An 18,822-nucleotide genomic window follows, 5' to 3' on the forward strand; every position below is an offset into this window, starting at 1 on the left:
ACCAGCCAGACAACCTCAGGAACTCCAGCACCTGGGGGGAGGCGGGAGGAGGCAGAAGAAAAATGAATTACAGGCCAGTTTACAGTAAAAGGGGACCCTTAAAAGAAGAGAGAAGGGGAAGAAAGAGGAAGGGAAGGGAGAGGAACTTAGAAAGAAGTGTTCATTGAGTTTTGGCCAGAGCTCTGGCTCCTCACCGCGGCTGGATCTGGTCATTTTGGGGTTGTAGCTGGTCAGGCAAAGCCCCACCCTCCTGGACCTGTCATCACAGAAGCCGCACGTGTCCGGGGTGGGACCTCAGACGACCTGCAGCCATCACTTTGTCTCCTCCGTCATCTGTTGGGGCCGCCGCCGATCACAGCCAGCGGACCCAGGCCAAGGAGCGTGTGCGCCCTGGTGAGGGAGGCGGGAGAAAGGGCAGTGAATGAAAGTTACTGCAGTCAGAGGGGACAGTGTTCACGCGAAAGGGACCTGGAAAGAGTTCCACGGGCTGTAATCTGAGGGGGTGGGTCCTGATGAAAGGCGGAGAAACCAAAAGGGGGCGGGAGTCAGGGGGTGGCGCCTCAAGAAAGCAGAGGATCCTGGGGTAATGCAAAGAAGACGAGAGGGGCGGAGTCGTGGAGGGGCGTGGTTTTGGGTTGCAGGGGCGGAGTCCTAGGGATTAAAGAACCGGGGCAAGGGGGACAAACCCGGGAAGGTGGGAGCTGGAACAAGGGAGAGGGTGGGCCGGGGCGTTGCGGGGGCGGGGCTCGGGCCCAAGGGGAGAGGTTTACAGGCCCAGGCTGCAGCTAGGGCTGCTCAGTCACTGCCCCTACCTACTACCTTCTCAAGTGCAACAGGACCCACGGAACTGCAGGTGTGGGGCGGGGTGCGCGTGGAAAAGGAGACGAGGAAGGGTGAGCTTGGGCAGGCCTGAAGTAGGGACCACCGTTAGCGAAGAAAAGAATTTGGAAAAGGTTGCTCTGGAGTGGGGGACGCGGAATTGGGGGAGCAGTTAGGGGCTCAATGTGTGAGCAAGGAGGTGCACTCTGTGGGGGCTGGTGTGGGGGAAGGGCGGGAGTGCTTTGAGAAAGTGGGAGGTTAGGGTTAGGGAAAAGGATCGCTGTCTGATGTAGAAGATTAGAGGTGATACTTGAGCGATTTGAAGGAACTTCCAGAGAAGGGGGGGGTCTATGTGAAGGAAAATGGCTGGTGGTCCAGCGTATGGGAGAGTCAGGGTTGTGCAGAGAAAGAGGAGATGGGCTGTGGGCTACTATATGAAGGGCTAGAGTTGTAGGCCTTCCTGCAATTTCTAGAAAGTAACATTCTACTGCTTTGTAGGGGCTCCAGGAAGACATTTGTGGTCTGTATACTAGGAGCGAGGGTGCCGGATTCAATAGAACAGGCAGCCAATCTGCTGCTACGGGATGCTGAGCTCCTAACCCCACCTTCTGGCATGTACCCATGTACACAGAAAGCAGGCAGGCCCTGCTTGCCACAAGAGTTTGTGTGACTCTGTCGTTATCCTGCTTTGAATCTGTCTAGCCGAGGCTAGAATACCTCCCCCCCAACTAGTGTCTCTGGGGACCCTTCTGTCTCTGGGTTCCTGTCAATCCTCAACCTAGTTCCTGTTCCTACAGAAGCCTGCTTTGGTCTCTGCCCACCCCACCCCACCCCCCTGCCCTGCCCTTATGCTCTGGGTGTGCTCACTTCCCACTTCCTTCCTCACACTGGGGCCTGGCCTGGCTCTTGCCAGTCTAGGATCTAAGACCTGTTCCAAACTTTGTACTTAATGGTCAGAGACCCTGGTGCCCAACTTGGAAGCTCAGATCTCACTGTACTGCTACATCCCTGCCAGGGAATCCTAAGTGACTGGGAGCCACAGCTTACCTCTTGGCAGAAACTGATTTCTCTACCTTTGTCCTGTCTTGGGTGGGGAACCATAGGATCCTCAGAAATTCTGGGGGTCTTCTAGAAGAAATGTGGAAGTAGTGACGGTCCTGTATGCTCTGAAAGGTGGGTCACTGCAGTAAGCCTGACCTGGGAAGGAATAAAAGGTTCCAGCCCAGCTAGGGGATAAAGCGAGAATGGCTCCCTGCACTCTGGGTTTGGAAGCAGACCGTCAGAGCAGAAAGTGGGGCCTGGAGACTCCATGTGGTACCACTGTTCTTTTTGCCTCTAGGTTGGCTTGGGGAGGGTGGGGAAGGGCTGCTTTCCACACCATGACTGAATGAGTGTGACGGTGTTGCTGAAAGGGTCCCAAGCCAGCCTTCTCACACAGCTACCCAGCTGCTGAGAGCCTGGCTGAGGAAGGGAGGGGTGTCCCAGACAGACAAAGCCGTGGGGTAGGGTGGGGTAAAGAGGGCAGGCTGAAGCCTTTTGAGGAGGCGCTGATTTCTATGGCAACACTGCTTCCCAGACGCTCTTTATCAGAGAGGGGCGGGCCTAGGGCAGAGGCATTCAAGCTTCCTCTGGGCTAGGGCATTTTGTGTGAGTGGGTGGGGCATAAAGAGAAAAGCCACCAGTTTTCTAGGCTGAGTTTATAGCCTCTCTGCTTGGGTTCCAGCAGCAGGGAATTCAGGTGCTTGAGCACATCCTCTGTGATGGACGGGAGTGCTCATTAGGATTATAAGGCCAGGGTTGTAGATGTTCTCAATGGGTCATTATTTAATGAAATCCTTATTATATTTATTTGTCTGGTGGGGGGGACTTGGAGACAGGGTTTCAAGTAACCCAGGCCTTCCTCAGACTCACTGTGTAGCTGGTGATGACTTTGAACACCTAATCTTTCTGTGTCCACCTCCCAAATGTTGGAATTATAGACACACACCACCAAACCCAGCTAGGAACCTCTCACTTTAAATTTGCAAATTTGTGGTCAAAGAACCAGTTCTTAAGGCTGCATAGGGAAAGAACAGGAGTTAAGATCTAAGTTTTCAAATTGCTGTTCAGTATCTGGGCCAATTGTTTTCTTCATCAATTTTTATTGAATAGATATTATGTGCCAGGCTCTGAGAATGTTAGCACAAAGAACATGGAGCTTCCAATAAGAAGAAAAAACAAAAAACAAACCCATGTGTATGCTTGTGAGAAATTAAGTTGAGGTGTGTGCCTTTAATTCCAGCAGTCAAGAGGCAGAGGCAGGTACATCTCTGTGAGTCTGAGGCCAGCCTGGTTCAGAGAACAAGTTCTAGGGATATGAAGAGAAACCATGTATCCAAAAAAGAAAAAAAATGAAACAAAACAAAACAAAAAAAAACAAAAAACCAGTAACCTCCCCAAAAGAAGCAAGCTAGTGATAGCTGCTAATTATTTAAAAGGGGTGGGGTGGGCAGTAAGATGAGTCAGCTTACAAAAGCACTTGGTGTGCTAGCCTGATGACCTGGTTTCTATCCTTGACCTCATGGTGAAAGGATTTTGCCAAGTTGTTCTCTGATCTACCTTCACACGTCATACACACGCAATAATAATAATAATAATAATTAATGAAGAAAATATTGTGTCATTTTGTTTTTGCTTTTTTTTTTTCCGAGACAGGGTTTCTCTAAATTGTTTTGGAAGTTGTCCTGGAACTTGCTCTGTAGACCAGGCTGGCCTCAAACTCATAGAGAACCTCCTGCCTCTGCCTCCCGAGTGCTGGGATTAAAGGCATGCACCACCAACGCCCGGCTCGGTTTTTGTTGTTGTTGTTGTTGTTGATGTTGTTTTGTTTTGTTTTTGTTTTTGTTTTTATGAGACGGGATTTCTCTGTATTGTTTTGGAGGCTGTCAGTCCAGCCCGGCCTCGAACTCACAGAGATCTGCCTGCCTCTGCCTCCCGAGTGCTGGGATTAAGGGTGTGCACCACCACCGCCCGGCTGTTTTTTTGTTTTTTAAGAGTCTTACTATGTAGTCTTGGCTAGCCTGGAGCTCCATATATGTAGGCCAGGCTGGCTTGAAACTCACAGAGATCAGCCTGCCTTTGCTTTTCTAGTGCTAAGATTAAATACATGTACAAACATTCCCAATAGTTAATAATTTTCTTTGTTTGTTTTTGAGACAGGGTCTCTCCATGTAACCTTGGCTGTCCTGGAACTTGCTCTGTAGACCAGGCTGGCCTCAAAGTCATTAAAAGGCAGATCTCTGTGAGTTTGAGGCTAGCCTGGTATACAGAGCTAGTTCTAGGAAAGCCAAAGCTACACACACATACACACACACACACAAAACCAAATAATAATAATTTTTTAAAGATTTATTTATTTATTACATATACAGTGTTTTGTCTACATGCCAGAAGAGGGCACCAGACTGAATTGTTGATGGTTGTGAGCCACCATGTGGTTGCTGGGAATTGAACTCAGGACCTTTGGAAGAACAGTTAGTGCTCTTAACCTCTGAGCCATCTCTCCAGCCCAATAATAATATTTTTAAAGTCAGGTTGTATCTAATGACACACACCTGTAATCCCAGCACTCCAGAGGCAGAGCCAAGAGATTACCAGAGTTAAACCCAGTTTTAGTTACTAGATACCCTGTCTCAAAGAAACAAAGCAAGACAACAAACAAAACACCCAATAACCTATAAAATGCCAACCTTCTAGAAGCTAAGGCAAGGGGATCATGAGTTAAGGTCAGCCTAGGTTACACAGAAAGATCTTGGCTCTAAAAATCAAAACAACAAAAATGCAAGCTAAGAGTTTAGTGAAGCTAAGTATGACCTCATGCATGATTAAAACATGCTACTTTCCCCAGGGCATACTGAGGCCTGGAATGTTTTTGATCCTGACTCCTTTATTATTACCCTGATTTTTGTATAAAACAGAGGATTGAAAGTGTACTATAGTAAGACAGAACAAGGTAGAATTGCTAAGGGTTTTCCTAAGATGGTCTATGTCTCTTTTTGTCTTCCTAGAGGGCATTACTAAGGCTCTCACATTGATACTCTGCAACTGTTAGGGCTTTGACAATTTTTAAAATCCTGCTGTTTGCGGTAGGGAAGTGAATCTTAGGGAACCGGGTTCTTTTTAAAGAGTTTCCTACTCATCAGAGGTAAGGAGAAAGAATCCCAGAAACTGTTGTTTGCTGTATCTAATTGTAGAACACGGTGAGGAAGTAGGAGTGAGGGGGGTTTCTTTTTACAGTCCGGTCACAACTGACGGTCCTGGGGACTCATAGCATGGGTAAAGCAGAAAGGGACCTTGGGCCTTTAAACTATGAAAGGATGAACTTTACTTCTTTGGGTTCTGGTGTTTGTTTCCTGTTTCTGGGACTGACTGGGATGAAAGGTCTGATTTGGTGACAACCTGTCTGACTCACTGTTAAGTTCAGAGAACAAGGTAGACAAAGGCTGTTCATTTTCTTAGGTTATCTCCAGAGCAGTGCCTCTAAAATGTCTGTGTGTGCCCAGTCCTTGCAAAGATCCCACCCTGGTTATTTACAGAGCCAGAGGGCAAAGGTTAGGGATGACAATTCTTCTGCCACTTAATTTGGCTGGATCTGGGCTGGGCCTGGGGCCCAGTGACTCAGGGGGAGGTTGGTGAGTTTCGAGGGAGTTGTGAGTCATGAAGATGGACTTGATCTCAGGGGTTACTCTGGGCGGAAGTCCTTCTAGCTCTTTTCTTAGGATGCTGTGCTTCCCCAAAGAGAGCAGAGGCCTCACAGCAATAGATGCTTCAAAGCCCGATCTGAGAAGAGTTTCAAAATACAAAGATATAAGGCCTAAGTCCCTGAAATTTAAATGTATTCCTGTCTCTGGTGCCCCCGGGTCTCTAACAAAGACAAAAAAAAAAAAAGTAAGAAGACCATCTTTCAGTATGGATGGAAACAACCAACATTAGGTCTTTTTCTTTCTCTCTGACCTACTGGATAGTTAAACCCTCTCCCTTGGAGCGGTGTTTAGGAATGCTGGGAGAGGTGAACAGGCTTGGGGATATCTTGGGCTGGGTTTGGTATGAGAAGAATTGGCTGAGTTGGAGATTGCTGAGCTGTTAATAGTAAAAGCCCTGGAGCTTCCTTTTTGTTTACCCCTCAGAACAGGAAGGGTGGAGGAGAAACGTTTGTTGAGACTTGAGAGGACGAAGTCTGAAGGGGTTAAATGGCAAGGCAGAGAATTACTTGGGACTAGGACAGAAAAAGGGTTAAGCAGGTGGGCGGGGCAACATTGGGTAGGCCTGCCCTTATGTGGACCAATAGAAGTGCGCCCCTTGGAAAGGGCGTGACTCACACTTGAGGTTGCTGAGAGGCTGGCCTCCACGGGGCCAATGAACATAGTTGTTGCCCAGGGAGGGTGTGGCCTGAGGGGGGCGTGGCAGCCGTGGTCGCAGTGGCGGGGGTGGCCGGGTGCTGGGCGGGGCGGGCGGCCCCATCAGCTGGTAGGAAATGGCCTGTGAGTCAGAGGGGCAGCGGAGTCTGCGGCGCGGAGCCGGGGCGGCCCCGGGGAGGGACCGTCGCGGGGAGGGGTGCAACAGCGGCTAGAGGGGCTTCGGACTCCAGGGCCCGCTAGTGTTGCACACGAAACTGATCAGAGTAGAGCCAAGCAAGAGCAAGGCTCTCAGCCTAAGCCACCCTTTGTCTGGGTTGGGGGCCCGTAGCAGGGGGACTGGTTATCCGAGGGGAGGGACCGGGACGGGACGGGACGGAAGGGCCCAGAGCAGCGGCCACCACAGCGGAGCCAATTTGGGAGCGGGGTGAGTGTGTACTAGGTTGAAGGTGCAGACCTCCAAAGCTTCTGCAGGGTACGGGGCCTGTCCCAGGTGGTGAAGAGGAAGGGAGTGAGAACCGACCTGGGAGTCTAAACAGGGGGTGGGGGATCGTCCAGAACAAGGAGTCCAGGAGCCAAGGTGAGTCTACCCGTTTGAGTTTGGAGGGGTTGCTGAGGTCTGCTCCCTCTCTAAGGGTGAAGGGCTGTAGGCCAGGAGCCAGAGGGAGGGTGAAAGCAGAGATTGACCTTCCTACTCTCAGTGGTGGTCTTAGGAATAGCGCGTGTGGACATGTGTGAGGACAAAATGTACAGCAGTGAACAGCAGTGCTCTGCATAGGGTAAGAGTGGAAAACACATGGGTAGGAATTCTTCCTGTAACACTCCTTAGTCAGGGTGAAATGGGTGTCTTGAACACTGAAGGGAAGGAGAGAATGAGCCTAGGTGTTCTTCCTATACCAGAACCTCTCCCACCTCCCGGGCCTAACAAGTATCTGAGGGTACGGACCTAATGGTATTCTGGGACTTGTTGTTTTTGCTGGCCTTGTTCTCGGCATGTTGGGAGCTGTAGTCCTTGGCAGCCACAGTCTGGCACAGCTGTTTAATGCCAGCTGCTGCCCATCCCCTGCATGGAGGGTGAGGTTTGGCTTATCCTGGCCTGCCCCCCCTCCCTGCAGTCCTGCCCCATGAGTCAGCTTGAAGCCATGGTCAAGCCAGACTGGCTGGGTGGCAGAGGAGTAAGTCTCAGAGCGTCTTTTTGACAGGGAGGGAACTAAAAAGCTCTGGGTTAATGAGCAGATGCCAAGCGTGCTGGGGTCAAGTAGAGCATCGTGTCATTATCTGGCTTCCTTGAGGCCAAGACTTAGGAGGCTAACTGAGTTGACCTGGAAATTGAGGTGCTAAGGAAAATGCCCTTTTTGAACTTTACGACCTGGGTGGAGAATAGGAGGAGAAGAAAGGAGAACAGGTTGTACTCTCTTACAACACTGCCATTATTAATATTCTCCCCCTTTCCAGCCATCTCACCCACCATAAAGGACCAGAATAGTCTTAGGATCTCAGTTCTTAAGAGGGCCTGGGGAAATGGGAAAGTATGGCCTGCGATGATGGGAGCAACTGACGTAGGAGAGCTTTTCAGTCCCTGAGTGTAAATGTCTCCTTTCTCTCTGCCTCCTCCCACATCTGCCATTGCAATTCTCCCTGTACGATTAATCTCTCTGCTTCTCGTTCAGGGAGTCTTTCTCTGCACTGTCAGAACTGCTGTCCAGATCACTACAGCTGGCTTTTAGGCTTTTTTGAGTCTTGTGTTGTGTGTTTCTCCTGAGCTTAAAATTGGGCCTGTCCTCAGGTCTGACATGATCAGAAGTAAGCAGAAGCATCATTAGTAATGACACTCTCATATGGAAGGAAGTCTTGTGTCTGTCCAAGGAAGAGGAGTGGGGAAGAGGATTTTGTTTTGTTTTCTCTTCTCCCTCACCCCTTCATTCTCTCTCCCTCTCTCCTTCCCTCTCTTTCTTTTTGTTTCTCCAGACAAAACCCTGGGTACCTTTGGAAGCTGTCTTGGAACTCAGGCTGGTCTCAAACTCACAGAGATCCACCTGCCTCTGCCTCCCGAGTTCTGGGATTAGAGGCGTGCCCCACCACCTCCCGGTGTTCCTTTCTCTCTTTGAGACAGGTTTTCTCCGTGTAACCCTGATGGTCCTGGAACTCAGGGATCACCAGCCTCTCCCTCCTCAGTGCTCGGTTAAACTCGTGCGCCACCGCACCCCACCTGTTTGTCGTTCTTTTGCTGTGGTTTGGTTTTGAGATAGGGTCTCTTGTGGTCCCTGCTGAACTTGAACTCACTGATGTAGTGGAGGCTGGCTGTAACCTGGTTTTTGTTGTTTCTTTTTGTTATTATTTTGTTTGTTTGATTTTGAGGGAGAACCTCAAAATGTAGCTAGACCGGTCTTAAATTCAAGATCCTCCTGCCTCAGCCTCTAGCGTTATGGGAAAGGGCACTGTGGTTGACAGTACTGACAGGCTGCTGACCAACTAAGGATGACAGTGGGGACAGCTGGCCTTCAGCTCGACAGTCTTATCACTGTAACATTGGTTTCTGGTCCATGAAGACAAGTGTGTGTGTGTGTGTGTGTGTGTGTGTGTGTGTGTGTGTGTGTGTGTGTGTGTGGGTGTGGTGTGTACACGCATGCGTGTGCCTTGAAAGCAAAGAAATAGTTTAGGTTTTGTTGAGTATTGGTTGTTTACTGCAGGAAGGGCACGGAGAGATTCTCCTGTTTCCAGTCCACTGTGTACTGCTTCCTTATCTCTGGTTTGCAGGACCTGGGGGAGGGGTGAGAACCAGAAAGTACCTCTGAGCGTGTTCTGGCCTCCTACCACTTGTTTTTGGTTGGATTTCTTTCCTCTTGTTAAGAAGACAGATTGCTGGGGGAGTTGGGATTTCAGATGTGAAGGGCTGGCTTGGAGCAGACTTGAGGTTTGTAGTTGTGTGCTGGGTGTGTCTATCTGTGTGACCTCTGCCCACTGCACTCTTGGGTGGCACTTGCCCCTTTGGGTAGACATATGGAGATGAGTTGTGTAACTGGGTGTCCTTGAGTAAGACAGGTAAATTATTGCCCTGTCCACCTACTAGCTGACATAGTATCTCTCTGATCTTTTGGGGGCATCTCATCCCCTATCATTCCGGGCCAGTTCCCAAGAGAGTGACCCGACAAATGGTTCATCTCGCCTCTACCCATTTCTCACACCCTTAATACAGTCAGGCAAGACTTGCTTCTCTGTTGACTCTCAGGTAGCCCAAGCCTTCTACCTGGGCCCTAGGTCTCAAGCCTGCCTCTTCTGTTTCTGAAGAGCTTATCACAAAGAGGCAGGGTGTCATGGCGTATGTGCTAATATAGTAGCCCATATTAGAGGAGGCGTTTTTGCCACTGGCTTCAGGGATCCTGACTTGTATTTTCTCTTTTCTTTCAGGGTCCTGCTGAGCCCGGGAGCTGCACGGAATGGTGGCAGTCACCTTGCCAGTGCAGCGGGCATGGGCCAGACTGCAAGCTAGAGGGACAAGGCATCAGACAGGAAGAGGGGACACGCGCCTAGTCTTGAGGCTTCTTCATCGGGGTAATTTGCAGGAAGAAGGAGGGAATAGCAAGTTCAGTAAGAATCTGGAGCATAACATGTCCCCCTCTCTGGAAGTCTGAGAGTAGTCTCTGAATCCCATCAATCTGTTCTGGCGTTGGACAACTTTACCTCCACAAACGGCTCAAGGTCACCTGTTGAGGATGGGGGGGGGTCTGAAACTCAGTTGAAAGAAACAAAACTCCTTGCTTGATTCCCCTGACCTCCTTTTCTTCTTTTTCACAGATGTCCCCAGGCCCCCCAGCCCAGGCCCAGCATAAAGGCCGTGTGGGGGGCCCCCCCTGACCAAGGGGGGCTTCATGCGCCACGTGCAGGCGGAGCTGTCTCCATCCTCAGAGCCAGAGGCTGGCCCTTCACAGCCTCCAGTCAGACAGGGGACCCTCCAGGGTGGCCTGCTCATGGGCTACAGCCCAGCAGGGGGGGCGACATCCCCCGGGGTCTACCAGGTATCCATCTTTTCCCCTCCAGCTGGTGCCTCGGAGCCTCCTAGGGCTCTGAAGCGGCCGGCCCCTCCCACTGAGGGTCCCCGGGAGCTGAAGAGAGGCCCTGGGCTGGGGGCCAGAGAGGGACTACCCCCTGAAGAACCATCTACTGTGGGACTATTGGGCCCAGAGGGACTGGGTCTGGGGCTGGGTGTGGCCAGCCAGCATTTCTCCCATCATGGCCTCTGTGTTGTGGAAGAGGGAGGTAGTACCACCTCACCTTGGACTTCAGGGACCCAGAGTACCCCCAGGCCCTCATCAAATGCTTCCTGCAATACTTTGCACACGAGAGACTGGGCTTTCCCAGATCAAGGGGGACAGGGGTACCTGGGGGAGTCTCCAGGGCCAGCCCCTTCAGACCAGCTGCACACACTTGACACTGATTTGCACAATCTTGCACAAATAGAGGGTAAGAGCCCAGTGGCTAGGGTGGGCAACGGGAGCAGTCCCTGGCCTAGGGAGTCCCCTGGAACTGCCAATGGGCACAGTCCCGAGCACACACCCCCTGGCCCTGGACCTCCAGGCCCTTGCCCCACCAAGCGAAGGCTGCTGCCTGCTGGAGAAGCCCTGGATGTCAACTCTGAGGATGAGGGGCCAGCCCCTCGGAGGCGCCGGGGAACCCTGGGCTGCCCTCTTGCTGCCAATAGTTCTGATGCCAAAGCCACACCCTTCTGGAGCCACCTGCTGCCTGGGCCCAAGGAGCCTGTTTTGGTAAGCCAGTGGATGAGTTCATCTATTATTTTGTTTATTTATTTTTCTTTCTTTGGAGACAGGGTCTTATGTATCCCAGGCAAGCCTAGGTTGCCAAAGATGACCTTGAACTTCTCCACCTTCCAAGTGCAGTGTTGGGATTACACAAGGCATGTGCCATCCCCCCACAGTTTACGTCATGCTGTAGATTGAACCCAGCGCTGTGTGCATGCTATACAAATGTTCTATCAACTGAGCTGTATCCCTAGTCTCCTGGTTTTGTTTTGAGACAAGGTCTCAAATAGCCTAGAGTGACTTCAAGCTCCCTATGTGTCCAAGGACCCCCTGCCTGTACCTCCTAAGTGCTGAGATTATAGGCATGTTGCCACATCCAGTGTACTTCCATCTACTCTCAAGTGGACGCTTGTGTAGGTGAAGGTGGAGGAGACCTATAGAGATCTTCTTCTGAGAACTTACAACAGTCCTTGTCCCAAGCCATGGGTGGTCTTCATGCCGTCTCTTTTCTCAATATTTTCACCATAGGACCCAACAGACTGCAGTCCCATGGGGCGGAGGCTGAAAGGTGCCCGTCGCCTGAAGCTGTAAGTGACTAGATTCTCCCTCTGCCTTGGCCGTGAAAGCAAAGTCTGTTATTTTTTCCAACACACACACACACACACACACACACACACACACACACACACACACACACACACATATATATATAAATGAGCTCTGGGGTCCAAGGATTGGAAATAGGACTGCTCAGAATACTCAAACCAACCCACTTTGTGTCCCTTCTTTTACCAGAAGCTCCCTTCGAAACCTCCGGAAGGGGCCAGGCCTGCTGAGCCCTCCCAGTGCCTCCCCATTTCCTACCCCTGCTGTCAGCCGAACCCTGCTGGGCAACTTTGAGGTGACTCCCTTTGGGCTTTGTGACTGGGGGTTCCTGGGAGGAATCAATGATGGAATGTGGCTCAAATAGACAAAAGGAAGAATTGGCATCACTCTCAGACTCTGTCTACTCCACCCTAATACCAGGAATCATTGCTTCGAGGACGCTTTGCACCATCTGGCCACATTGAGGGCTTTACTGCAGAGATTGGAGCCAGTGGGTCTTACTGTCCCCAGCACGTCACGCTGCCTGTCATTGTCACCTTTTTTGATGTTTCTGAGCAAAATGCCCCGGCCCCCTTCTTGGTATGATATAGAACTGACCTCAAAAGTTACCTCAGAGGGGTTGGGGGTAGGAAGAGTGGCCAAAGGTATTCCTTACATGATCTTCTAGGAGTTAGTCAGGGTCAGGTGGGCAAAACTCTAGAATGGGGTGGGGCCGAGTCCAAGGGGAGACATTATAGAGCAGTCAGTATTTAGTGTTCATGGCTCTCTAGTTCCTACTTTGGCTAATGGATTATGGTCTTCCTAGGGCGTCGTGGACCTGAATCCTCTGGGGAGGAAGGGTTACAGTGTGCCCAAGGTGGGCACCATCCAAGTGGTGAGTGAGGGAGAGGCACCCAGAGGGAGCTGATGTGGGGAGAGGGGAAAATCAATCCATAGATCTACCAACCTGGACTGTCCTGTCCCCAGACCTTATTTAACCCCAACCAGACTGTGGTGAAGATGTTCCTTGTGACCTTTGACTTCTCGGACATGCCTGCTGCCCACATGACCTTCCTGCGCCATCGCCTCTTTTTGGTGCCTGTGGGTGAGGAGGGAAATGCTAGCCCCACTCACCGCCTCCTCTGCTACTTGCTGCACCTCAGGTAAGTCCAGGACCCTGGAGTCTAGGGAAGTTCAGGTATCTGCTCCCTTCCCTCAACAGGATCTCTCCTTTCTTCTTAGTCATCTGGATACTGACTTGGTTCGTGCTGTTTTCCCCCAGGTTCCGGAGCTCCCGCTCAGGCCGCTTAAGCCTGCATGGAGATATCCGCCTGCTTTTTTCCCGCCGGAGCCTGGAGCTGGACACGGGGCTCCCCTATGAACTACAGGCTGTGACTGAGGCCCCCCATAATCCACGTTATTCACCTTTGCCCTGATCACCATCATTCTGAAACTAGGTGGACCCAGAGCCTGCCTATCCTGCTCCATCCTGGACAGGGTAAACCGTGGAGAAGCAGCAAGAGCCCCTTCAGGCTTGAATTAAAGTCCTCATCACGCTCACACCCAAATGGATCATTTGGGTGTCTAAAGCTTCTGATCCTTCTATACCCTGTCTACTCTGGGTACTCCATGTGCCTGTCCCCTCCCTTGGGTTTCCCAGGCCAGCTTAGGTAGTAAGGAGGAACCAGAGCTACCCTGAGATTGTCCCAAGTTCCTAGGCAAGTAATGCCAGTGTTGCCTCCCTGTCCTGGTCAGGGGCCACTTATTATTTTATTTATTTTTAATTTATAATTTATTCAAATTGGATTGCCTTGGTGACCTCCCAAACCTGATAATTGGCATCACGCCCACTCTCAGATATTGCTCCAACCTCAGAACTTGAAAAAGCTGACGTCGGGACAAGGGAGAACTGCTCTCCCTTGGCTAAGGGTAGAGCTTATTCCAGAGGAACTGAGTCACTAGCCAAAGACTCAGTTTCCCTTGTTTTCCTCTATTCTTTTTTCCTTCCCAACCCTTAAATTCACCTTTGAAATCTAAGTGTGTATGTGTTTGTGTGTGTGTGTGTGTGTGTGTGTGTGCATGTGCGCCCATGCAAGTATATGCATGCACACAAACTTGGGTTTGTGTGTGGGGTGTGTGTGGGGTGTGTGTGAGAGAGAGAAAAAATGCACATGTATGTGTAACACAGGGGTTCAACCACCCCTTACCTAGGGCTTCAGACTCAGTTGTCCCTCTCCTCCTGCCTGTGTTTCCTTACTTTGGGGTCCTGACTGAGGAAGGTGTTCCAAGGACAGAGTCAGGCCTAAGGACTGGGGAGCCTCCTCTCACTTGACCAGACTCTGACCCACCTACCTCAGCTGGAATGAGGGGTGCCCCTTGTATTCAGTCATGTGGTTCCCAAGTTACCCCATTCTCCTCTCAAGAACTCTGACCCAGCCTCAACTCTTAACTCTTGGGGCTTGGCTGAGGGGAACAAGCATTTGCTGAAACTTGAAAACAAGACAAAAGAAAAACAGGAAAAATTGTACCTGGTACATTTTTTAGAAAAAATAAATAAATTCTTGTTTGGAAACTTGAACTAAGCTCTACTGTTTTCCTATGTTCAGAGTATGTGGATGGAGATATAGGGCCTAATTGGAGCTAGGACTGTTCTCTCTTCTAAAGAGGAAGCAACGGGCTGCAAAAACCCATGGGATCTTAGGCTAGGTCAGGCTGATTCTTGGAGTACAGTCTTATTCCTCTTCATATAATAAGATGCTAGGGGTTAGGAGGGTAAAGTGAAGCTATGGAAGTTAAACTTGGAGGATTTGGATTCTTACACTAATTCCGTAGGTTACTTTTGCCTACAGAACCTCAGTGTCCTTATATGTAAAAAAAGGATGATGATACAGGCGGTTTAAAGGATGTTTTGGAGAGTGTCGGAGACCTGAGCAAGGTGGCATGCGCTACACGAATGAAAGGCTGAGGCTCTTTGCTGGCCTCCGTATGTAAAGGGATCACGCCTGACAGTTTCTGGCTCAGGAAATATGGAAGGAGCTGTTGATGCCTCGGGAAAAGAGGGAAGAGGGGAAAATCGCCGGCTAGCAAAGTTAGGCCTCCTGGTTACCATGACAACGGGAATGGGGTCAGTCCCCAGTGGGGGGGTTGAGCACAACAGCAGGACTACAAGATTGTTACTATGGCAACCACGGCACCTAGTCAACGCCAAACCATTGATCGTTATGGTGACAGATTAAGGCAGTTATAAGGGTTGGAGAGTAAACTGAGTCAAGGTTGTGGGTACAATACTTGGTGGGAGGTGTTTCTGTTCCACCACCCGCAGACAGGATATTACCTTAATTTCCACTTCAACACCTAGGAACTTCTTGGCTCTAGAGAACCAAAACAAACTTGCAGCCCCGGGCTCTCTCTTCAAAGTCTACGTTTCCCAGGGAACAATTTGACGTGCGCTCTGCTAAGTACGCCGATGGGGCGGATGAGGGCAAAATGTGGAATGAGGCGCCGGAAGTGCGTCGGGCGGAGTGGAACTTCAGAAGGAAGGGCTCGGGTTTAGACTTCAGGAGAGGCCGCTCTGCCCCACCTCTCGTTGGTTCCGGAGGTCACTGAGGCTGTGGGAAATGCTGGCGCGCGCGGCGCGGGGCACGGGAGCCCTTTTGCTGAGGGTGAGAGCGAGGCAACCTTCTTCAGAGGCCCGGGACAGAGATCACCTGGGTCCTCAGCTGGGAAGGAGCGGGATTCCAACTTTGGGGAAGGACTGGGGTCAGAGGTCATGGTCCCCACGTGAGTCATTCTCCGGGGATCCTTGGGGGTCGCGATTTAGGGAGATGCCTTCCGAATAGAGGTGGTTTCCTCGCCGAGTCCTCAGTCGACTCTCCTCTTTCTTCAGGGCTCCGTGCAGGCTTCTGGCCGCGCTCCGCGCCGCGCCTCCTCTGGACTGCCCCGAAACACCGTGGTACTGTTTGTGCCTCAGCAGGAGGCCTGGGTGGTGGAGCGAATGGGCCGATTCCACCGGATCCTGGAACCCGTGAGAGCCTCTTTTGTCTACCTCCTGCCAGCCAAGTGATCAAATCTCTTACTCGTGTGGTAGTGAGACTTCCCTGGGGCCTGTCTGCACTTTTATCTCTTGACTAGTAACGGGGTTCATCCCTGGCTGGGACCGGTTCTGGCAGAGCCCAGTCTCCTGACCACGACATCCGTGTTTCACTGCTTCCAGTTACCCTAGTAACCTACAGGCCACATTCTCAGAACTGTCCATCCTCTCATACCCGCCTCCCCGCCTAAAGATGGCAAGCCTTGCTGGCCCCCATTCTGTTGACATTCAGAGACCTAGACTTTCATTCTTGTGAACTTAGGTTTCCCTTTCAGTGACACCTCAGCCTTTGAGGACATGTCTTGGTAGGAGCTATCACTTTCCTGGGTGTGTTCCATGCGTGACTTTCTGCTTACTCCAGACTTAGCTTAGATTTCAAGTTTATTACTCCCACCTTCCTGAGAATCCATAACTTCTTTCCCTAGGGCTTGAATGTCCTCATCCCTGTGTTAGACCGAATCCGATATGTGCAGAGTCTCAAGGAGATTGTCATCAATGTGCCTGAGCAGTCGGCTGTGACCCTTGGTGAGAGACACAGGGTGACATTAGATGTGGTTGCTGTAGGTCCAGGGCTTAGGAAAAAGAGCAGGTTGGGACAGAGCCCTGATTGCCTTCCATTTCTTTCTTTTGCTTCTGCAGACAATGTAACTCTGCAAATAGATGGAGTCCTTTACCTGCGTATTATGGATCCTTACAAGGTATCTGCCCCTGGCTTTATCCACCATTCTGAACTGCCCTCATTAAAATCGACTGACAGTGGTGGTGGTGCAGCCTTTAATGCCCGCACTCAGGAGGCAGAGGCAGGCAGCTCTCTGTGAGTTGAAGCCAGCCTGGTCTACAGAGTGAGTGCCAGGACAGCCTCCAAAACAATACAGAGAAACCCTGTCTCAAAAAACCAAACTGTATCTTCATTTCTTACCCTATACCTGCCTTTTCCAGGCAAGCTATGGTGTGGAAGACCCTGAGTATGCTGTTACCCAGTTAGCTCAAACAACTATGAGATCGGAGCTCGGCAAACTCTCTCTGGACAAAGTTTTTCGAGTAAGCAGATGTGGGTCTGAGGGCTTGGGGGCACATTCTTTGTCCTGTCAGATCTTATCCTGGGACCTTCCAGTTTAGCCTCTTGATAGATAAATTGACTGGTGCTGCTCACATTTATCTTTCTGTAGGAGCGGGAGTCCCTGAATGCCAACATTGTGGATGCTATCAACCAGGCTGCTGACTACTGGGGTATCCGCTGCCTTCGTTATGAGATCAAGGATATCCATGTGCCACCCCGAGTGAAAGAGTCTATGCAGATGCAGGTGGGGAACAGGATTTGGGACTAGAATCCTCTGTGTGGTAGATGATAGATATAGTTTAAGTCCTGCTTAGAGGCTTCTTTTGTTTTGTTTTGTTTTTTGTTCTTTTAAGACCAGGTTTCTCTGTGAAACAGTCCTGGCTATCCTGGAACTCACTCTGTAGATCAGGCTGGCCTGGAACTCACAGAGATCCTCCTGCCTCTGCCTCCCGAGTGCCAGGATTAAAGGTGTGCGCCACCACTGCCCAGGGCCCCTGACTTCTTCTTGATGGGGATAATTGGGGCTTCTAGGTAGAGGCAGAGCGGCGGAAACGGGCCACAGTTCTAGAGTCTGAAGGGACACGAGAGTCAGCTATCAACGTGGCAGAGGGGAAGAAACAGGCCCAGATTCTGGCCTCCGAAGCAGAAAAGGCTGAACAGATAAATCAGGCAGCAGGTGAGCAGTGAGTATCGCAGAGGCTGAGGGAGGGGCACAGCGTGGTCTTCCAGGTAAGTGCTGGGCAGGAGCTTTGGGGTGCTCTGGCTTCACGGGTCACATTGGGGTACTCTGGCTTCACGGGTCACATTGGGGTGCTCTGGCTTCGCGGGTCACATTGGGGTGCTCTGGCTTCACGGGTCACATTGGGGTGCTCTGGCTTCGCGGGTCACGTTGGGGTGCTCTGGCTTCACGGGTCACATTGGGGTGCTCTGGCTTCACGGGTCACGTTGGGGTGCTCTGGCTTCGCGGGTCACGTTGCCTGTTTTCCTTCCAGGAGAGGCCAGCGCAGTTCTGGCCAAGGCCAAAGCTAAAGCTGAAGCAATCCGAATCCTGGCTTCGGCTTTGACTCAACATGTGAGAGGCTGACGGGTGGGAACGGGGGAGGAATAGACAATGGAAGGGCTTCGCTTATCTATCCTTGTGGGTGTTCCTGACACTGTGGGTTCCTCTAACCCAGATGATGAGAGCTTTGTATATTTGTATGCCCCTTTTCCAGGAACCTGACCTTTCTCTTGTCTCTCCAAATCTGTGCCCACAGAATGGAGATGCAGCAGCTTCACTGACTGTGGCTGAGCAGTATGTCAGTGCGTTCTCCAAGCTTGCCAAGGATTCCAACACAGTCCTACTGCCCTCCAATCCCAGCGATGTCACGAGTATGGTGGCTCAGGTTAGAGCGTTTGAAAGACAAGCACGTAACAGCAGTGTCAGGAGCACGAGTGGGAAATTTCCACGCCTTCAGATACCTGTGTCAGGGTTCTGAGTCACCCTGCTGTGACGGTTTGTAGGGTTCTTATCACTGACTGCAAAGCTTAGAAAACTTGAAGAATCAAGAAAAGCCAAGGGGCTGGGTATGGTGGTGTATACCTGTATTAGCAGCACTGAGGAGGAGATGCAGGAAGTTCACAAGTTAGAGGCCTACCTAGGCTCCTTGTCTCAGGAAAAAGACGGGAAGGCAAGGCTCAAAGAGAAAAGGGAAGGAAAGAAATGAAAGAGTCAAGTAGCCCCTTTTAAGTAGTTTGGGACGGAACTTCTGCAGAATGTCCTTACTGTGCTCTCTCTCTCTCTCTCTCTCTCTCTCTCTCTCTCTCTCTCTCTCTCTCTCTCTCTCTCTCTCTCTCTCTCTCCTCAGGCCATGGGTGTGTATGGGGCGCTCACCAAAGCCCCAGTGCCCGAATCGAAGAACTCTGGCAAGAACAGCAGAGATGCCCAGGGTACAGATGCAAATCTTGAAGAACTAGGTAGAGTCAAGCTCAGTTAAGGAGACAGCCTGGCCAGGGAGTGGAGGACGGGGAATAGCACTCTCAGATTCTGGTTCTAGCCTCCCTGCCAAAGTTTTAGTTTTTATTTTTTTATTTGAACTTAATAATCATGTAATAAACTTATCAGTGGCAAATTGGAAA

General features: G+C 50.9%; 3 protein-coding genes across 10 annotated transcripts in view; 2 read left to right on the top strand and 1 right to left on the bottom strand.

The window, feature by feature from the left end:
* Unc13b (unc-13 homolog B) overlaps positions 1-327 on the bottom strand; it is a 219,848-nt gene extending 219,521 nt beyond the window's left edge. Inside the window, exon 1 of the mRNA XM_021232223.2 lies at positions 195-327. Within this exon, the coding sequence (XP_021087882.1) occupies positions 195-213 (19 nt within the window). The 5' untranslated portion in view covers positions 214-327. The remainder of the gene's footprint in view (positions 1-194) is intronic.
* Fam214b (family with sequence similarity 214 member B) lies at positions 262-14,132 on the top strand. 7 transcript variants are annotated; one of them, XM_005078804.4, is made up of 9 exons: positions 262-393; positions 9,621-9,764; positions 10,008-10,975; positions 11,498-11,556; positions 11,765-11,870; positions 11,996-12,154; positions 12,381-12,449; positions 12,542-12,717; positions 12,837-14,132. In XM_005078804.4, the coding sequence occupies exons 3-9, from the start codon at positions 10,082-10,084 to the stop codon at positions 12,988-12,990; spliced, it is 1,617 nt and encodes a 538-aa protein (XP_005078861.1). In that variant the 5' UTR covers positions 262-393; positions 9,621-9,764; positions 10,008-10,081; the 3' UTR covers positions 12,991-14,132. The 7 variants fall into 7 exon arrangements, with proteins under 7 accessions (XP_005078861.1, XP_040595520.1, XP_012975066.1 ...); XM_040739586.1 differs by having other exon boundaries at positions 11,768-11,870; XM_013119612.3 differs by lacking the exon at positions 262-393 and adding an exon at positions 754-853.
* Positions 14,133-15,076: 944 nt separating this feature from the next.
* On the top strand, positions 15,077-18,822 carry Stoml2 (stomatin like 2). Of its 2 annotated transcripts, none has more exons than XM_005078808.4 (10): positions 15,077-15,216; positions 15,441-15,578; positions 16,070-16,169; positions 16,284-16,342; positions 16,584-16,685; positions 16,814-16,948; positions 17,236-17,380; positions 17,697-17,776; positions 17,961-18,089; positions 18,552-18,822. In XM_005078808.4, exons 1-10 carry the CDS (start codon positions 15,172-15,174, stop codon positions 18,678-18,680), a joined length of 1,062 nt encoding a protein of 353 aa, XP_005078865.1. In that variant the 5' UTR covers positions 15,077-15,171; the 3' UTR covers positions 18,681-18,822. The 2 variants fall into 2 exon arrangements, with proteins under 2 accessions (XP_005078865.1, XP_012975002.1); XM_013119548.3 differs by having other exon boundaries at positions 15,207-15,334.

The sequence above is a fragment of the Mesocricetus auratus genome, unplaced genomic scaffold (genome assembly GCF_017639785.1).
Source record: "Mesocricetus auratus isolate SY011 unplaced genomic scaffold, BCM_Maur_2.0 Super-Scaffold_6730, whole genome shotgun sequence".
Taxonomy (NCBI): domain Eukaryota; kingdom Metazoa; phylum Chordata; class Mammalia; order Rodentia; family Cricetidae; genus Mesocricetus; species Mesocricetus auratus.